Below are 20,679 nucleotides of genomic sequence, written 5' to 3'. Positions count from 1 at the left end.
CTCTGTCTTTTTTCTGCTCTGTTCTTACTCTGAGCTTGGGACCAGTTGAAGAGAGGAAAATATTGTAAGGTAGCAATGAAGACAACAGCTTATAAGAGTTTGCAGTGAGGTTTCAGTCTCTGATGTTGTCCATCTGTTTCTCTGTTAGTTTTGGTACCTTCGCACTTAGCAAGCCTTGCCTGCTGTCCTCCTGTCGGTTCTCTGTGGGAATTCATGGTGAGGTTGCTGCTTCATCTGAAAATCAGATGGCTCAGTAGATAAGAGGGTTCCTTAAAATGTGGTGTTCTTGGCATTTGACAGTTATTTTGGTGAAACCCTACACAAGGAAGCTGGTGTGAGACTTGTTCAGCCCCTAAACACCTAAGAATTTCCCCTTAAGAAGTCTGTCTGGATTGAAACCTGCTGTTTTTATGGATACCTGTTGTTTCAGAAATTAATGTCTCTGAGGGGGAACGGCCAGATTTTCTGCAGAGTTTTCCAAGGGCAGTTTTGTACAGGGCAGTGCTAAAGGCTTTTAAACACAAATGTGGAGCACAGAGTCAATGCAGTGAACACAGCAAAGAAAGATCTAATTTTTCACTCTTTCAGTATCTCCTAATACCATTTGCAACTGTGATTTTATCATGTTCAGATACTCCTTGTGCCAGGAAACTTATGATTCTGCCATATTTTTAGGCAGCCAGCACTGGAAAGTTTACTCATGCTATGCAGTTATGGTAATTCTCAGAGGATGTTTATTATTTGGAAAGCATAATTCCATACGGGATGAGGAATTCTTACTACAATTGTTCCCAAATTAATGTATCACTGCTTAATTAGATCCAGATTTGTTTTCTTACATCTTTTGCCCAAGAAATAAATCTCTTTTTTCTTATCTGTGGTGGCATCTGGGGACTTGGATGCCTCCCTGTATCACTCTGAATACCTGTGCACAAAACCACACATGGATTTGCAAAGTCAGACTGATGAAAGACTTGCTGGTTTTTTAATTTATCTTCTGGTTTGCTTGTCTCCAAAACAAAATGTAAGCATGTGGATATTGATTCTCAGTACATTTATATGTACTCTTTGATTAGCGACATATTTATCATAATTTTTTGTTAGTTACATTGACTTTAGGAGTCAGCGATTTCACAACATACGTGCCTCTTAGGCAGGTTATTTTAATTTCCTAAATCCTTAATGTAATTAATCTAGTCTTCTGAAGTACGAAACAGTTGGCCATCGGAGATGGAGGCAGAACTGAGTATAATTTAGATACATTCAGGCTACCCAGTCTGTCATATCAGTTGTGCTCTTATAATCAAGGCAGGTCAAAGTGATGTACAGTCTGACATGGAGGTACGAGCTGATGTTTGAGGCACCACCAGATGTAGGTACCACAACTGCTTAGTTGGGGCCCAGTAAAGGGATCCATGGCGGGTCAAGTGGGTTCTCCTCTCTTACTGTGTTTTGGAAGTCTAGCACATGTCTGAAACACAATTTGGTTCTCTGGATTTCCTTCCTCTGAAAGAATGGAAAAACTCACTTACAAAGTTTGTATCATGTCTCTACAGGATATGTATTGTAAATGAGATGCTTAAATACTGTAGCAATAGTAACTATAAACATTGTTCAATGTGTAAAATGTCCTTTGGATGATTTTTTTTTTTTAACCATGGAAGTGTTCTTTAAACATCCAGTATTGTCTTCCCTGTTGGCCTAATGAATTACCTGCTGCTTGCAATTTCAGCTCCATTTGTAATCATTCTGGTCTTCATAACTCACCTCCCTCAAATATTTGAATGCAGTTTCAGGATGTAAAAAAAGCAGAGATCAGTTTTGTATTTTTTAAAATGTCACTTAAAATATTGTGAAAAGAGGGAGAACATCTCATCATTACACCATGAGTATGATGTTTGCTAGGAACTTACATAGTGTATGTACAATAATCAAATATAAAACCAAAAATCTGATGAAACTATTAGCCCAAAAAGTTTATACTTGAGGTAGCGTATGTAGAAATGAAGCTTTGTGAGAGCTGACCATAGCAGCCTCCAGCTACAATGCCCTTGAAATACACTTGCTGTGTAGAGAGCTGGGGCAGGTGGTGACAACATGGGTGCTTGGTCTCCTCTTAGGATTTGTGCAAACCTCTACCCAGATGCTTTTTGTAAGAAGAGGTGAGTAGGAACCAAATCACCATCTTGGCCAGAGTGAGTTTCCTCTATGATTTTTGCTCCTTACCAGCTCTCTCCCTCAGAAATCATTTTCCTGTTCCCTGAATGAGTCCAACTACAGAGTTAACACAATGTGGAGAACCTGGAAGAGCAAGTACCCCAAGAGATACAGCACATTAGAAAACAAATGGATACATCAAAATGCTGCAAAGGTTTCCCATAAGTGAATTCATTTTTCTGAGTTTCCATACTCTCAGAGTTGTAGGATTTTTGTGAAGTTAACTATAGCAAATTACTACACAGAAAAAGGCCCCAAAGAGGGTTTTTTGTGAAAAAAAGATGCTTCAAATACTTTATGTGTTTGTAGTTAAGGATAGAAAAATATTATTAATAATTACTGTGCCTAAAAACAAAACCCAGAATACTATAAGAAAAAGAACAAGAAATATCACAAAAGTCAAAATATTATAAGTCGTCTTTAACTTGTTGAAATACATTTTGGGCAGTTGAGAGTGCATAAAACATGTTATATTTGCCTTCTAGCATCTCCTCAAATTGCCCATTTGAGATAAGTTGATGGTTGTGTTTGGTTTTAAACATTTTTCAGCTTCTTTTTTCTTCTAAATGGAACAGCCAATAAACGCCTGATCCAACATCTGTAAAAATCAGTGCAACTCCTCAGGCTGCTTTCACAGGGCTTTGGGTCGGGTTAATGTATAATTTTGGAGAAGGAGTTATACAGCCAGATTTATCTCTAATTACACAGCTGGTAGGTGGAAATTGTAAACAGCAGCAGTTACATGAGGATCTGCTGTTACGCTGCGGGAAGAACAATTGTCTCTTGACAGCCAAGGGACACATGAGAAATGGGAGGAAAAATCTGATGGGCAGAAAAGTGATTTCTACTGATACACTTATCTGGGGAGAGAATTCAGGAGTTTCTTGTGCAGTCTTTGAGTAGAAAAAACGTCTAGTAATGTTGGGCACCTCAAGTTTGCAATGTTAAACTCGCACACTGAATTTTAGAAAAGATTGGATACTGGCCCTCTGAAAATTTGTGCTTTTCAAGTGTATTCACGTTGAACATCAAAAATAGGAAGCTGTTCAAAACCACAGGTCAGTTTTGAAAATCTTGCCCATTAAATGTAGAAAATAACACAATTAGAAACAATAGAAAATGTCAATATGCAAATATGAGACACTGTATACATTTTAAGTAATTATAAAGTAATTTGTACTTTAAAACCAAATTATTTTCATCTTTGTTATGGTTATAGGAATGGTGAAGAAAAATAATTTTGGCATGTACAAAAGTTCTGAGCTCAGATTAATTAAGAAAAGCTCGAAGAAAACTGTGGCTCCCTGGCAGTGTATGTGTGACACTGGGCTCTTTGTCAGGAAAACACCCCCAAATTAGGTAGGCATACCTGTTTGCCAAAGACTTCATTTTGTATTTGTGTCAGATGCTAAATGGTAAAGCTATTTCGGTCATGTTTTAAGCAGCATGGGTAGTCTAAACATGTTCAATATGTCTAGTGACCTTTTCCTGAGTAATGGAAAACTTTCAGCTGTGCCAGTGCAGTATATTTATATCAATATTATTTACAGGTCTTGCCCTCCTTGCTACTGCTTGTTAGAACTGTCCTTGAATTAAAAATAAATGTGTCAGGTTTTTAATACAATTAAAATGGCTATAAATGTTATTAAAAATAGAAATGTATTCTTAGCCATGTTTACTTTAGCTGATTGCTATGTCTTCAGCAACTGTTATTTCAGTGATGGACCGACAGATAATCTGTGAAATGGTTCTGTATCAAATAACACCAATTTGTACCCGAAGTAAGTACTCAGTAGTTTGAAAAGAAAGGGTTTGAAATTCATGTTAATCTTTTAATTACTTATGTATTTGCATTCTAGCTGAGTGTTACAAACACACTGAGGTCTGACAGTTTCTTGTGATGCATCCTGGATATTGCTTATGAAGGGGTCCTACAAGCAGTATCTGTGTGTGGTGACTACTGAAAGTACACCACAAAAGCCAAAGAAGTTGAAGGTTCCTGTCAGTTGTAATAATGAAAATCACAATAACTCAATAGATCATACACACACACACACACCCACCAGTTTTGTGAAGAACAGTTTTAACAGATGGTTTAACCTTTTAATTATTCCATTTAAATGCCGAGCCTGTGTCATTTGAATTCTATCTCCCCAGTCCTGATTTTACATGGTATTTGTCTTTTAACATGTTCAGGCACTGGACACAATGAAATGGTGTAATTAGGGTAAGCTGTAAAAGTGAGCAGAGCTGAGGATGATCAGTGTGCAGGAGATGGCACTGTCCCTCAAATCCCAAGGCTCCCTGAGTGAAATAAGATGGAGGTTCAGCCTTATGCTGACGCTCCTTGGAGAGGATGCACAGTTGCCACCATTACTTTTGGGGGGTCTCAGAAAGTGATCCCCAAAGCTTGTTCAGCGCCTTCAGGCAGGTAGAGGTGTCAAGGATCCAAGTTATAGAACTGATAATGTCAGGACTAGTTGGTTAAGCTTTCGGTTAGCAGAAGAAATGAGCAGCCATCAATATTCTCTAATCACCTGTGTGTAAGACTGGGAAGGTCTCTGAGCTGCCGTATAACTCGTTCCTCCATCCCAGAAAAGCAAAGCTGTATTTGGGATGTCTCTGACCCTCCGTTTTCTTAGCCGTTCTTGTAAAAACTGAAGCTTAACAAGATTCCATGGAAACCTGTAGCACTTAGACACACAGTCATTTTCAGAGGATATCACTTAAACTCTCCTTGCTGAAAGTGATGCTGTTTTCTTCCAATGCTACCTTCAGCTAACATAGAGAACAATTGTTATTATTTCTTAGCTTTTTATATACTGGATGGTTTATTACAGAATCACAGAATGGTTGGGGTTGGAAGGGACCTCTGGAGATCATCTAGTCCAACCCACCTGCTAAAGCAGGTACACCTGCAGTAGATTGCACAGGAATGTGTCCAGGCGGGTCTTGAATGTCTCCAGAGGAGACTCCACAACCTCTCTGGGCAGCCTGTTCCAGTGCTCTGGTACCCTCAAAGTAAAGAAGTTTCTCCTCATATTCAGATGGAACCTCCTGTGCTTCAGTCTGTGCCTGTTGCCCCTCATCTTATCATTGGGCACCACTGAAAGAAGTGTGGTCCTTTCCTCTTGACATCCATCCTTGAGAATTTTATAAGCATAAATAAGATCCCCTCTCAGCCTTCTCTTCTCCAGGCTGAACAGACCCGGCTCTCAGTCTCTCCTCATAAGAAAGAGGCTCCAGACCCTTATCATCTTCTTAGCCCGCTGCTGGACTCTCTCCAGTAATTCCTGATGCTTGTTAAACTGGGGAGCCCAGAACTGGACACACTACTCCAGATGCAGCCTCACCAGGGTAGAGTAGAGGGAGAGGACAACCTCCCTCAACCTGCTGGACACCCACCTTCTTGTGCACCCAGGATACCATTGGACTTTTTGGCCACAAGGGCACAGTGTTGACTAATGGTCAACCTGTTGTCAACCAGAACTCTGAAGTCCTTCTCTGTAGTGCTGTTTTCCAGCAGGTCTGCCCCTAACCTGTATTGATTCCTCCCCAGGTGCAGGACCCTAGACTTGCCCTTGTTAAACTTGACTAGGTTCTCCTCTGCCCAGTCCTCCAGCCTGTCCAGGTCTCACTGAATGGCAGCACAGTCTTCTGGTGTGTTGGCCCTTCCTCCCAGTTTGGTGTGATCAGCAAACTTGCTGAGGGTGCACTCAGTCGCTTCATACAGGTCATTGATGAACAGGTTGAACAGGACTGGACCTAATACTGACCCCTAGGAACCCCACTAACTACAGGCCTCCAAACAGATTCTGCACCACTGATCACAACCCTCTGAGCTCTGTCATCCAACCAGTTCATGATCCATCTCACTATGCATTCATCCAGCTTGCCTTTCCTGAGCTTGCCTATGAGGAGGTTGTGAGAATGTGCAAAAGCCTTGAAGTCAAGGTAGACAACACCCACTGCTCCTCCCTCATCTACCCAGCCGGTTATATCATGATAGAAGGCCATCAGGACGGTCAAACATGATTTCCTTTGGTGAACCCATGCTGATAGCCTTCTTTTCCTCCACATGCTTGGAGATGACGTCCAGAATGAGCTGTTCCATCACCTTTCCAGGGATGGAGGTGAGGCTGACTGGCCTGTAGTTTCCTGGGTGGTCCTTCTTGCCCTTTGTGAAGACTGGATTGATATTGGCTTTCCTGCAGTCCTCAGGCACCTCTCGTGTTCTCCAAGACCTTTCCAAGATGATGGAGAGTGGCTTAGCAATAACATCTGCCAACTCTCTCAGCACTCGTGAGTGCATCCCATTGGGGCCCATGGATTTGTGGGTGTCCAGTTTGAGTAAGGAATCTCTAACCTGATCTTCCTCAACCAAGGGAAAGTATTCCTTTTGCCAGACTTTTTCTTCTATCTTTAGGGTCTGGGATACCTGAGGGCCAGTTTTAGCAGTAAAGATGGAAGCAAAGAAGGCATTCAGTAACTCTGCTTTCTCTGTATCATCCCTCACCAGGGCACCCTCCTCATTCAGCAGTGGATCTGCATTTTCCCTAACCTTCCTTTTGCTACTGATATACTTGAAGAAGCCCTTCTTCCTCTCTTTGACATCTCTGGCCAGATTTGGTTCCAAGGGGAGCTTGGCCTTCATCACCTCATCCCTGCATACTCTAACAGCCTCCTTATATTCCTCGCAGGTGGTCTGTCCCTTTTTCCATGTTACACAAACATCCTTCTTCTACCTGAGTTTTGACTGGAGTTCCTTACTTATCCATGCTGGCCTCTTACTCCCTTTACTTGATTTCTTCCTCATAGGGATGCATTGGTCTTGGGCTTGGAGTAAGTGATGCTTCCTACCTCAGTCTTCCTCTTGTAGAATAAACATGCCCAGTTTCTTCATAGATCCTTCTTCTTAAACATCACAGTATTCTTGCTGTTCTCTGGACTGTATCTACTCTGTTTATTTGATCCCTTAAGGGTGGCATCCAAAACCAGGAACAGCATTACCACTCTGACCTCACCAGGGCTATGCAGAACAGAATAAATGATCTCCCTAATTGACCCAGAACTGTAAAGCTGCCTTTCTAAATCATTCCTGTATACTGTACCACATATCAATGTGTTCAAAATGCCATTTGCTTTATAACCATGGAAAAATTAACGTTTGTCCATAATGGTACATTATCACTCACACAGATATTCTGTTCTTTCACGTAATTATTTTATTTTGTATGCTTTCAGTCAGGTCCACCTGGACCTTTTACACACCAACTCTTTGTATTTGAATCCAGTCACTATCTTATGCAATCAGTAAGCAATATTACTTTGGACTGATAGCTGCTGAAGGAAGAAGAAAAAGACCTACACAAAGCCCTCTGGATGAAATGAAGAAGTTATTTTTGCATTGGAGGTGGGGAGGGAGAATGAAGTACAGTGCCAGGACTTCAGGTTGTATTTATTTCCAGTGAAGTGAATCTCCATCTTTCACAACGTTTATTTAAAAATAAGCTATACTCAGATCTTTGGATAAGTGTACTTAGCTTTCAAACTGTGTTGTCTGATCATCCTAGCTGGCCTGACTTCTAAACTCCCTTAAAAACAGACCTCGTGGTTTTTTACATTGGACAGATATCTGAAAGACCTGAATCATCCCTCTTAAGGAAATCATTGCAGATGGAAGGTGGAAATCATTACATCTTGGGGCAGTAATCTGATACAAGTGCATATCCTCACAAATTTTTCCAGGGAATATTCCACTGTGAAAGAATAATTTACTCTGTCAGAACAGAGATCTACTCCCCATCTGTTCCAAAGGGCAATCTGTTCCACAGACTTCTTCATGATTGCTTTTTATACCCAAATGCATACTGGAAAGCAACTAACTGGCCAAGTAGATTTGCAGTCTCAATCAAGAGCAATATAGATCTCAATTTCATGGCACCTGAAGATCCATCTCTGTTTATACATACACATTAAGATGTGTAAGAAATTGCAGTGCCCAATGCTAGATGGAAAATTGGTGTTTATTTTTTATTATTATTTTATTCTGAAGTGTCTGGAAAAAGGAGATTGTTTAACTTTAGTTATCTGTTACTAGGGAATCTCATTCTGCTGTGCCTTTCTGAGGTGTAAAATAGGTATTATGATATTGGAACGGAGCCAAGGTCCAATTTAATATCCTGTCTCTGAGCCTGATTCAGTGAAATGTCTGAAAACTCCAGAGAAATCTGACAATTACAAGTAAAATTTAAAATGGGAACACGGGTATGTCTTTTATTTTGTTTTGTTCTGTTTTGGTTTTTTTTTGTTTGTGGTTTTTCTGCTGGTTTATTTTGGTTTTTTTTTGGTTGGTTCATTGATTCATTGGATTTTGTTTTTGTTGTTTTCCTTCTGGAGATACTCTCAATCATTGCAACCATGATTTTCCTAGCTATCTCTACATGTTAAATTTTTGCTTCCTTTTTCTTACATTTTTCGAAGTTCGTAGAGTGCCCTAGTATAACTCTGTGCTCAGAAGAGCATTTCCACGTCTTAATTTTGAGCATCCACTCTTTCAATTGTGTTATTTACTTTCCTTCTCTATGTGACACAAAGAGGATGAGAAATGTAATAAATAAATGATAATGTACTGCTGTCATTTTCCTCCATATTGTTCTGTCTTTCCTTAGGTCTTTAGTATATATTGAAAAGCAAATCCTGGCCTTCGTCATTCTTTTTGGTCTCCGCTAAGCCCTGCTGTGATTTTCCAGTTACCTTTATTATTATTAACCTACTCAGGGCAACAAGACCCCACTGTACTAGGCTTTTTTGCAAATCCAGAACAGGAAAATAATCTCTGACCTCAAGTCTATTTTGATATAATGTGGCTCCACTAGTATATACCGTAGTCCCTAGGAGGTAAGTGCATGGATTCATTGGAAAACATTATGGCATTCTGGCTATATCTTCCAGTCCTTTCCTTTTTGTCCACTGAGGGCTCTAATTCACAATATACTATTACTTGGGGAAACAAACAGATGCTCTCTATTAAGGATAATGCATCTTTTGGCCCCTTGCAAAACAGGACTCCCTTAAACACAATACTTTATTGTTTTCTTGAATTTCAACTTCAATTGGAATGCATTGTCCTCAGGGCTACAACTTGGTGGACCAGGCTGTTTATTATGGAGTGTCACATAGCCAAAAAGGGACAGCAGGGGGACAGTGTTCTTGCTGAAGAACTTAATTTGCCCCAGCATTTGCCAAAGTAACTCCTCTAATTTATGACAAAACAAATAAAGGAATAAGACATTGCATCGTTTTTTATTGAGTTTTGTAAATAAAGTCACAAAAATATGACATCCTTTAGTTGATGTTGCTTTGACTTTCCATCTTATGATTCCTATATTTAAGGTTTTCTTTCTACATGAACTTCATAATTAACAGTATTCAAACTGCCTAATTCACTTTGCTTTGGAAACTAGTAGTGCTTACAAGGTTCCTCATGTACCTTACTAATTAGATACCTGATACAGAGGGCTTGGTCGCCTTGAAAATAATGTAAGGCCTTTACAATCTGTGAGTGATTTAAGTCAGACTGAAAAATACTGCTTTTACACAGATCAGATTACATTTGCTGTCATGTGTATTTGCACAATACTGTATTTGTACAATATACCATCATCCAGCACTACTGCCAAACATGTGAGATCAAATATGGTAAATTACTGTTGTTGTTGAGGTCTGATACACCAGAAGAAAAACACAAGTCTGAAATTACCGAAAACTTCATGGGAAAGAGGAGAGGAGTTCCCAGAAATATACTGAAAAACGAATGCTTCTGAGTTTTGAAATGAGCTCACCAGAGCTTTCCAAAAGCAGATGAATGTTCTTGACCTGATGGGTGTTTATCAACTGTCTGCATGTCTGCTCGGCAGCTTTGCTCCCTTGAAAATGTTCTTAATATAAGGAGCTGAGAAGATGAGATTTTGTAGTCATCCATCTAGTAAAGGTTCCCATTCTCACAGTACATCTTACTTCAATAAAAAATGTGTGAAAAATAGTGTTATTGTTATGAAAATTTTGTGGGATATGTTATCAAGAGAGTACAAGTTAACTGAAGAATTACATATTTGGATGTTCCTGTTCAGTGCACAAAAGAACAGAGAATTCATTTGGAATATTTTTTGTGAAAGTTCTAGTTGGAAGTGTTTCTAACTTCTTTCACAGTGTTTAAAAATGCCTTTTTAGAAACAGAGCCAGTAAAAAGTTATATAATGCCACAAAGGCAGACAGGTGCTTCAAGCTTTCATTAGTCTCAAAAGAGAAAGCAAAGTTAACTTTGGAACAATTGCAGCAACCTCAACTTTATACCTTAAATACTATTCCCTGCTGAGCCACACAGTATCTCTGATACAAATTATACATAAAAGTTTGCTTTCATTTCTCAATTTCTTTATAATAATTACTAAGTAATATAAGTCCTGGTAAACATGAGTGCAAGTTTTAAAGATATAATAGCTGCACCTGGGAAAGCTGAATCAACAGGTTGAAGTCCTGGATACCTGAAATCCCTTATGTCTTTTCAGGAAAGGAAAGTCAGTTTTACAAAAACCATTGTTCAGTTGTTGTTTGGGGCAGGAACTGTGGTTTTGTTCTTTGTTAATACAATGACCAGCACTACTGGTTCTTGATCTCTGGTTAAAGTGTCTTTAATGCTACAGCAATCAAAAAATAAATAAAGAGAATAGCATTTTAAGACTCCAGTATTTTAAGTTACTTGTCCAAAGCCTCAGAACGAAATGATGCAGAGCCAGATTTCTCACATAAGGAATTTCTTTTACCTGGTCTCAGCCTCCCACCATTATTTTGCTTCACTCTAGCAAAATGACCTTGTCTAATGTGCTTTGATACATCACTTGGATCTTAGCTTGCTACTGGCAGCACCCCTGCTCCTCTGAGTCACTATGAAGGCAACTGGACAGCGTCTCCTTCCTTCTAGGTTTGCCACTCACAAGGAAACCTTTGGAAGTGCAGAATTAAACCTTGGGAGTCACACAGATGTGTTAGGTGATGGGCAGGCTAGCACACTTTAGCACTGACAGCTGGGAAGGACCTCAGTGTAAGTCACTTTTCAGCAGGAATCAGTGCAGACTGAGTGCCTGAAGCAGAGCTGGTAGCATGGTCTCAAGTCTAATGACTTTTTTATTTTTCTGACAAATATTTAAAAATAATTAATTGTTTTTAATTGCATTAATAACATGCAGAACAATAACCCATTCAAAAGACAAGTCATTAGATAAGTTTACTGGTTTCAGTAATTTATGAGGGTCTGAGAGTGTGTCTCTAAAAGTTGTCTGGCCTGTCTCCTGGTAGGCATCTCTAACTATGCCCCCAAATTTCAGGAGGAATCTCAGAGGTAGGATGGCATTTGAATACACACCCACTCCTCACAGTATGTCCTCAATGCAAGTGCTTTGCCTCATGATTGTGTGGGCATGGTATTCTGCCCTTGCATTGAATTCAATTGGTCTCTTATTCAGTAAAAATACTTCCCTTAGGTCAGGAGAAGAGAGTACTGAACTCAGCGTGTATCCCACCTATCTGACATGATTAATTCCAGCAAAGTCAATAGAATTATTTGCCCAGGATATGGTCCAGTGTTAAGAAATTCTTTAAAGCATAGGAAGAAAAACATGTGCATGTCTTTATATGCTGGAATGTCTCCATTTTCAGGCACAGACAAAGGGAGTATTAAGGGCCATGAGAGAGTCCCATCAAGGGTGTAGTGTACAAAGCGTGTGAGGCATAGCACAGGGTAGGATGGAATAGGATAGGAAAGGAAGGGAAATAATCTCAGTCAGGCAAATAGGGTAACTTGTCCAAGGAACTTCTCCAAATGTGTTTGAAGGTGCTCAGTGAACAGGTTGGGGCTTTCTTGAAGTTACAGTTTAAGGAGTGAAATTATTTTAAAAATATTATGAGAGGTGGGCACAGGCTGCAAATATGTTACTTTTTCTGAAAAAACAAGGAAATTAAAAATAATTTCCTCTTCTGTTTCTTTGCCAAGGCCTATTTTCAGGGCTCTGTGCTTCCCCTCAAGCAGCCAATGAAATCTCAGGCACCTAAAACAAATAGAGGCAGTACACTTAAGACTTGACCAGAAAAAAAAAAAGCAGCTTTAAAATATACCAGATTGTAATTTTTATATTCGTGCACATTTTGTTACTAATTTTGGCTGGTAAATAGTTCTCTTTATAAAACAACTTAACCATTCACCTTTCATATGCAGTTAAACTCAGATCCTGTGTAGTCTTAGGGTTTTGTGCTTGTTATTTCCAGGGTGCGCACAGGAGCAATTCTCTTTAAAACTTCTCTTTGAAACTTGGATGTGAGGTACACCCGGGTTGAATAATGGCAGTGTAAAAGCTGCCGAGTTCATTGCAGCAGCTCATCAAGGCATATGACTGGTGTCTGTTCCACATATGTTTGCTCTGCTTCTCCCAGAACCAAAAAAGTAGGTGGTGGAGCCTCTTGCTCTGCAGAATGAGTGCTAGAGAGATGCTTGGTGGTGAATTGGGTTTGTTTGGATTTTTCTAATTCTTCTTTTCATTATTGTTTCAAAACATATTTTGCTGTCTGCATGGAAGATGGCAAAGTCAAGGAAGTAAGCTTTTTTGGGTTGTGGCCCTCCTTCTGCAAGTATTCAGGCCATCTGTTGAAGTCACAGTGGCTATCCATATGCTGGAAGTCAAATACATGCATTTATCAGGTTTAAGTTTGAGCCACTGTTTCACTTGAGTACATGGCACATGTCCCTCATCCAATGACATTAATTCACAGGTTACAAAATTTAGAACAAAAGATATTTATCCCATTAAATAATTTGTAATGGAAAGCATAAGGAAAAAGAAAATGTGAAAAAGTTATTATTAAAAATGCAAATGAAATTTCTGCATGAAACAAGTTTTAAGTAAGGATTGAAAATTAAAAGCTATGTAATTGCTTAGATTTTATCCCAGTAGTTTGTAATGCTTTGCTAATATATTCCTTTTTTGTTCTTTCACAAAATGGCTGTTTTCTCACTCAAATATTTCAAACACATTGATAGACTCATCTATATGGTATTCCTCACGCCATTTTTATGGTAGATGCTGGGCAGCCAGCTGAACAGTAGTTGAGTCACTAAAGCCTGATTGCAAGCATGTAAATAAATGTATTTTAGTGTTCTTATGAGTATGTTCTCTGGACTGAACATGATATGAAAATTATGTATGTCTTTACATGGTCTCAGGCTTGGGTTTATGTAAGGAACCAGTTTATATAAACTGAATTCTTCAGTGGCGTATAACAACTGTGGAGACATTGACTTTTATGGCAGGTGAGTTTAGGTTGGTACAAGTTATCACAGAAGCAGGAATATTTTAAGGTATGGGCAGGAGAATTATTTACCACTGGAAAGCTAAGTCTTGCAGCTTATCAGCCTCTCTGTGTGAGTCTTGTCGATGTGTGGGAAGTTCCTGGTGACTGACTCCCTCACGGAAAGCAGGACAAGCCACCTCTGTGTTGTGCAAGGTTGTGTGTGAGAGGTACGCCCCAACCTGCCTTCTTGTCCACTGTTACACTCTTTGTCACTCTTCAGTTTGGATAATGCTATTTAGTCTGTCTGTGTTTCCACACATGCCAGATAAACAATCCTCTCAAGAAGCAATGGGAAAATTGCTCGGATGCTTTTAACTGTGCTTAGGCACTACTCATCGTGCAACCTTTGAATGCCTCTGTGTCAGTGGTGGGTGAAGTGATTCCTGTCTGATGCAATTGTATAGTGCAACAATTAAAACTGTAAATTGTTTTGCTGTCAGCCCTATTTTATGTAAACTTTACATCCTCCCCAAAAGAATGTGAAGACTGTGAAGAGAAACATGCCGGAGTTGGGAAATACCACAGAGAAGGTCCCCTGTTGCTTTTGTGCTTCATCTTTTCAATCACGTGGATTATGCGCTGTTTTCCACCAGCTCCCTGTCTTGCTGAGGGCACAGGATGAATACTGTTAGGGGATAGCATCAGGGTTGTAAAGTGGAAGATGCCACTGGCCAAAGGACACCCAAGCCTTTTTCTTTTTCTTCAGGAAATGGAGGCAGCATCATGAATGAAGCAAGGAATTACAGATGGAAAGAGACACTATTACAGATAGGCAAGATGAAGCTGTTCAAGGGAATTAATACCACCCCTTCATTTTCACTAGAGTCACTGCATAACAGTAGACTGTAGCTAAACACTTGAGACAAGATATTCACAGGAAGCCTCTAATAATGAGTGCATAGTTTAGGGGCACTTAGAGAGTGACTTCTGTCTCTCCTTTGCAAAAGGAGCAGAGCATGCATGAAGATGCTTTGAGTTGTGCTTTGAACAACTCATCATCTGACTGGTAATTCTAAGTACCCTGGAGAAGTTAGGCGTGTGGTGTTTTTGGTTGTGTATTGAAAATCAGCTGATACTTCTGCTAATTCTGATTTTGATTTCTCTCTTGTTTCTGTCCCCAGTTATAAGGTAAGGATCATACCATCTCTTGTTTATAGGTATGGAAGCAAAGTCACAGTGTTTGTGGTAGACCCAACTACTGTAACTAGTAGCTAGATGGAAATATCCATGTTTATCATCTCTCTTCAGAGTGGGGCTTGGTCACTTTATAGAAGATTGGTTTTGCTAAACTGAGGAATTGTGGTCTGGATGATCGGGTAGTGAGGTGGACTGCGAACTGGCTGAAGGGAAGAATCCAGAGAGTCGTGGTCAATGGGGCGGAGTCTAGTTGGAGACCTGTATCTGGTGGGGTGCCTCAGGGGTCAGTACTGGGGCCAGTATTATTCAATATATGCATCAACAATTTGGATGAGGGAATAGAGTGCACTATCAGCAAGTTTGCTGATGACACCAAGCTGAGAGGAGTGGCTGACACGCCAGAAGGCTGTGCTGCCATCCAGCGAGACCTGGACAGGCTGGAGAGTTGGGCAGGGAAAAATTTAATTAAATATAACAAGGGAAAATGTAGAGTATTGCATCTGGGTAGGAACAACCCCAGCTTCCAGTATAAGTTGGGGAACGACCTGTTAGAGAGCAGTGTAGGGTAAAGGGACCTGGGGGTCCTGGTGGACAGCAGGATGACCATAAGCCAGCACTGTGCCGTTGTGGCCAGGAAGGCCAATGGCATCCTGGGGTGTATTAGAAGGGGGGTGGTTAGTAGGTCGAGAGAGGTTCTCCTTCCCCTCTACTCTGCTCTGGTGAGACCACACCTGCCATATTGTGTCCAGTTCTGGGCCCCTCAGTTCCAGAAGGACAGGGAACTGCTGGAGAGAGTCCAGGGCAGGGCAACAAAGATGATTAAGGGAGTGGAGCACCTCCCTTATGAGGAAAGGCTGAGGGAGCTGGGTCTCTTTAGCCTGGAGAAGAGGAGACTGAGGGGTGACCTTATTAATGTTTACAAGTATATTGAGTGTCATGAGGATGGAGCCAGGCTCTTCTTGGTGACAACCAATGATATAGGACAAGAGGAAATGGGTTCAAACTGGAACACAAGAGGTTCCACTTAAATTTGAGAAAAAACTTCTTCTCAGTGAGGATATCAGAACACTGGAACAGGCTGCCCAGGGGGGTTGTGGAGTCTCCTTCTCTGGAGACATTCAAAACCTGCCTGGACACCTTCCTGTGTAGCCTTATCTAAGTGTTCCTACTCCGGGAGGGGGATTGCACTAGGTGATCTTTTGAGGTCCTTTCCAATCCCTGATATCCTGTGATTCTATGAATTCTTGTTAATTATCCATTTTGTTGACTTCTGGCCTCTCATGCTCATTGATCTCCATGCCTCTCCTTATCTCTGACTTACTGTTTTGCTTCTCTGTTCTCTCCTTCCACTACTCTTGAGTTTGGTGGCTTCCAGAGAGGAACTTCCATTAGGAGAGAGAACCTCTCAGTTCTGCACTTGGGACCATGTACTTCCCCTTTCACCAGCATGTCCCAGTAAGCTACATGGGTTGCTGTGGAGGAGCATCTGTGAGGACGGCAGATACCACATCTAACCAGCATAGGGAAAGTCTCTACCCCATTCATGGGGAATTGAATCTATGCAGCCTATGCAAGCAGATTTTTTTTTCAAAGGCTTATAACTTAGCCAAACCTGGGCATCTTTTAATAAAAACTTTTGCCCTGCCAAATTTCAAATACTTCCTCCAAAACGTGGAGGCACTAGAGCTTTTTAATGAAACAGTTATTAAAAAACAGATCAAAACTAGAAATAATAACATGTTTTTCTCTCAGTTGTTCTCAGAAAAGTTGTTCTGTTGTTCTCAGAAATGGCTGAACCAATTCAGCCTGATTTATTTATTTTGGAGTCAGCTGAGACAAACTTTCAGCATGGGAAATTTCAGCCCAACTGGTTAGCCTTTCTCAAGGTTTGGCAAAGTTTAATGCTAGTGAAAAAGGTCTTATACTGAGAAGTCAAAGGCAAGCTTACTTATCAGCAATGCTCCTTGTTTATTACAGAAAAAGACTATATATATATATATTAACTGCCTTTTTTAATGTTTCAGATTCTTTGAGTATATATTGCTCTACAAAGATGCAGTGATGTTTCAGATTGAGCAAGTTACAAAGCTTTGCTCGAAGATTGCTTTGACAGAGCCATGGGATCCATATGATATTCCTGCCAATTCAACTTATGAAGATCAGTATTACATCGGGGGACCTGGAGATGAAATTATGGTACAGGAATGGTCTGACAGAAAACCAGCCAGGAAATGTATGTGCATGCTTTTGTTTAATCTTAATAATAATCATTGTCTCTGCTACCCAGGGAAAAATAAAATTATTCACGTTTCACCCCAGATTTCCGTATTTCTATAAATTTTGCTGGAAGAAATAAGCACAGCACATAATTTTATTAACAATGCATTTTATTAAGAAAATGTTTCATATCTCAACAGGATCAAATATGTTCAAGGGACTTGATTGTATTTTAGGTCATATCACACAGATTTTGGCATGGAACAGCATCATTTTGCATCTGAATCCAGCAGCATGTATCCAAACTTGGTTTAGAGAAGAATTGGTAATAAAATTAGGCGCACACTCAAACTAGAGTGTGAATGATAGAAACAAAGCAGGTGTCAGTGTGTGTCTACACATGAGTATTGAATAATGTCATAGAAAACATACAATACATGGTGCTGCAGCAATAGACATTGTTAATATGCACCCAAGTTTTGTTATCCACTGAACCAGTAAGAAACATCTGCTCTCGAGGCTTAGCTCTGCATTTGGCAGCTGAACACCTGCATCATAAAAGAAAATAGGCTCAATTTTCCAAGGTACAGTATGTTAAGTTTTGGATGAATAGCAGTTTATTAGCATGTTGGCTTCAGTTTCATCTATGGTTTACTGATGACCTGGACAACTATAAAAATAATTTTAAAACCCCTGTGAAATTTATGGCATTATTTAGCTAATGCAATACTTATGGTTATAGACGCCTAATACATAGACTGGTTATGAACCTAAGCATTTAGCCAGGAGAAATTTTTTTTTCTCGGATAAAAGTAGAAAGAATGAAGTAGAAAAAGAAAGATAAGATCATTAGACCTCTGTAAGTAGGTTGGTATATCCTCTGGTATTCTACAAGAGAAAAATTATCCTTTAACTCCAAGAATTTTGTTTTTCACATCCATTATTTTTGGAACTTTTATGGAACTTAATATCCAGATACGTTCAGTTAATGATGTGTGATTTTTATCCTGTAGCATTTTGTATCACCAGTGCTTTTCTGTGTGATCATTCAGAAAATTAATGTCTTAAAGTTATCTACCCATCCACCTTTCAGCTAATATTGGCTTGAATTATAGAAATTATACTTCTGTTAAAATTATTAAGCTTTCAGTGGAGATAGAGGCTACCTTGGTAGCATTATATTTTACTTCAGTTTTTTAATTCAAAAGTTATAATAAAAGTCTTGTTGAGGAAAAGAGGCCTTCATTTCTGGATGCTCAAAACCAAACTCATTGAGGTCAGGTTGTTTTTGGCATATTAGGATGACCTGGAGAGGTATTTTCAGATATTGCTCAGCTTGCCGCCCTTTTTTTTAGATACTGTATGTGTGTTTATGTCACAGCTTATCTATTTCAAATAATATGATTCTGGTGCAGCGTATCACACAATACAGGAAGGACAGAAAGTATGTTTGATAGCTGCTGAGTGAGAGAATATAAGACTCCCTGGGACTGGGAAAAATTCATACAGGCATCACTCAAAGGAACTGATTTATGACCACATTAGGTGATTTCGTATTTTAACCTCATGAGTTTATACTGTCAAGAGATCTGAAATACGTGAACCAACTGGATGAAGTGATGTATGATGGAAGGGGTAAAGAAAGATCACAGAAGAGATGCATGAGATAAAGAAAGAGATTTATAAGTGAGGCTTTAAAAGTGAAGAGTGTTCAAAGGGAACCAGCTCGATGATATTGACTCCAGAAATGTTTCATGGTGAAAGTAGAGGTGATGGCAGAGGACAAGGGGGGAAGAGAGTAGCAGAACACCTCTGAGATAACCACACAGTGGAATTAAACTAAAGTTTAAAAAAGAGACAGACTTGCTACATCATATACATGGAGATCAGCATTGAGTATAGTCTTGAAATAATGAATGCACCGGTAGAAATGTCTGAAAGGAATGGGAAAATGAACATGATAATGATCATAGGAATCGATGGCAGTAAACAGAAGGAATAATTTAAAAGAGGAGATGGAGGTACAGGAGTTGTATTTGGGAATGTTCCTCTTCAAACAAGATGAAACCTCTATGCTTGAGACAGTAAAAAAAAGATGAAGCAAGGTCATGTTTATTTGGATTAGAGATGTGGTAAGTATCATAAGTGTAAGAATGACAGTTAAGATTATAAAGGAACAAGAGCTGTGGAAGCAAGATGCTATAGCTGTTGGTTCTGGTGCAGAGGAGTCCCCAGCACAGTGGAGGACAAGTGCTTCCTTGAGTAGGTGAGTGCAGAACTTTCGGGGCACAGGCAGGAATCAGATGTCCCACGTAGTTGGGGGGGATTGTGTTTTAGAGTGTCAAAGGCTGTGTTGAGGGCCAACATTGTGAGATGGACCACAGTCTTTCAGTAATCACACCTTTCAACTTGTCAAAAATACAGCATAAGGTGAAGTGTCTCTATGCTACCCAAGCTGATGGCACCAAAATTTACCTTCTGGGAAAAGAGGGCATTTCATTGCTTTGCAGGTGAAGTAAGTGCTGACGTGAAAATGGTATGAGATATGAGGGAAATCAGACTTGTGCAGAACACAGCTAATTTGGGACTAAGCAGAAGTGACAGTCCCTCTGTAGAAGTATACTTGAAAGGTGACATACTCATGCCATGTTGGTATTATGATTTGAAATGGGCTTGACACCAATATGTTCAGCTTTAAGATCATTGCAGTGTCCAATTTATACTATTTTTGTGGCATTTCTTGGGGTGTTGCCATGCATATGGACAGAACTAAGGGCAGGTCCAACCTATAGTCTTTGCCTGAGGAATGGGCAATTTGTTTGACTGACATCATTGTGACACATTCATTCATTCTTGTCTTCTAAAGCAGTCGTATTTCTGCTTGGTTACAGTGGAATCCTGGGTCGGTGTTTACACAGTTAAAGACTGTTACCCAGTACAGGAAACCTATACGAAGAACTACAGCGTGACAACTTCCACTCGCTTTTTTGATCTACAGCTGGGTATTGCTGACCCCTCGGTGTTCACCCCACCCAGCACCTGCCAGACAGCCCAGCTGAGGATGATGAAGGATGTATGCTGATTATGGACACTGGCTGCCCCGGGCAAACAAATATTAGCCAAGAGAATGGTTATTAATAGTCAGCTGCTGACGTCTAACCTGATTTTTCAAGCTTATTGTTGCTCTTTTGGGAATTTTAAGTTTTCACTTGGAAGAGAACATAAACATTTAAATGGGGAAAATGTGTAACACAAAAGATCTCTCTCATCACATTAATCTGTTCAGTGATGCACTTGCAGTATTATATAGTTACCACTAAGATAATATTTATAGGTACTATTTATTTGAACTGTGGCTGATTTTCCTTTTGTAAAGGTTTCCTTATTTATTTTTTCAAGAAGACAGAGCGTAAGCAGGCTGCAATAATGGCAACGGCAAGAAGGAAAAGCTAGATTTTGTCATTGCTACTTCTGTGGACTTCAGGGAAGGGGAAATACATCCTTGGTAAGACCTCATCTCTCACCAAAATACACCCCATTTTAAACAATGTACATCAAAAGTATGGAAATTCATTCTCTTAGTTTTGTTGTTCTTTGTGTGGTTTGTTTTGTTTCCTTTCTGCCCTTCAGGAAGATGGTAGTCCAATGTTTGAGCTGATTTTTTTCCTTCTAAAAAGAAACTGGAGTAGCTCTATTCATGTAATA

The 20,679-nt window shown here is 39.8% G+C and overlaps 1 protein-coding gene across 1 annotated transcript in view; it reads left to right on the top strand.

Moving 5' to 3' along the window:
• EPDR1 (ependymin related 1) overlaps nucleotides 1-20,056 on the top strand; it is a gene marked incomplete at both ends in the record, with an annotated part of 31,550 nt that extends 11,494 nt beyond the window's left edge. The window contains 2 exons of the mRNA XM_080340261.1: nucleotides 16,782-16,990; nucleotides 19,866-20,056. Of these exons, the coding sequence (XP_080196387.1) occupies nucleotides 16,782-16,990; nucleotides 19,866-20,056 (400 nt within the window). The remainder of the gene's footprint in view (nucleotides 1-16,781; nucleotides 16,991-19,865) is intronic.
• Between the last annotated feature and the right edge of the window lie 623 nt (nucleotides 20,057-20,679).

Source organism: Nesoenas mayeri (assembly GCF_963082525.1).
Source record: "Nesoenas mayeri genome assembly, chromosome: 2".
NCBI lineage: Eukaryota > Metazoa > Chordata > Aves > Columbiformes > Columbidae > Nesoenas > Nesoenas mayeri.
This window is presented reverse-complemented; position numbering and strand designations above follow the sequence as displayed.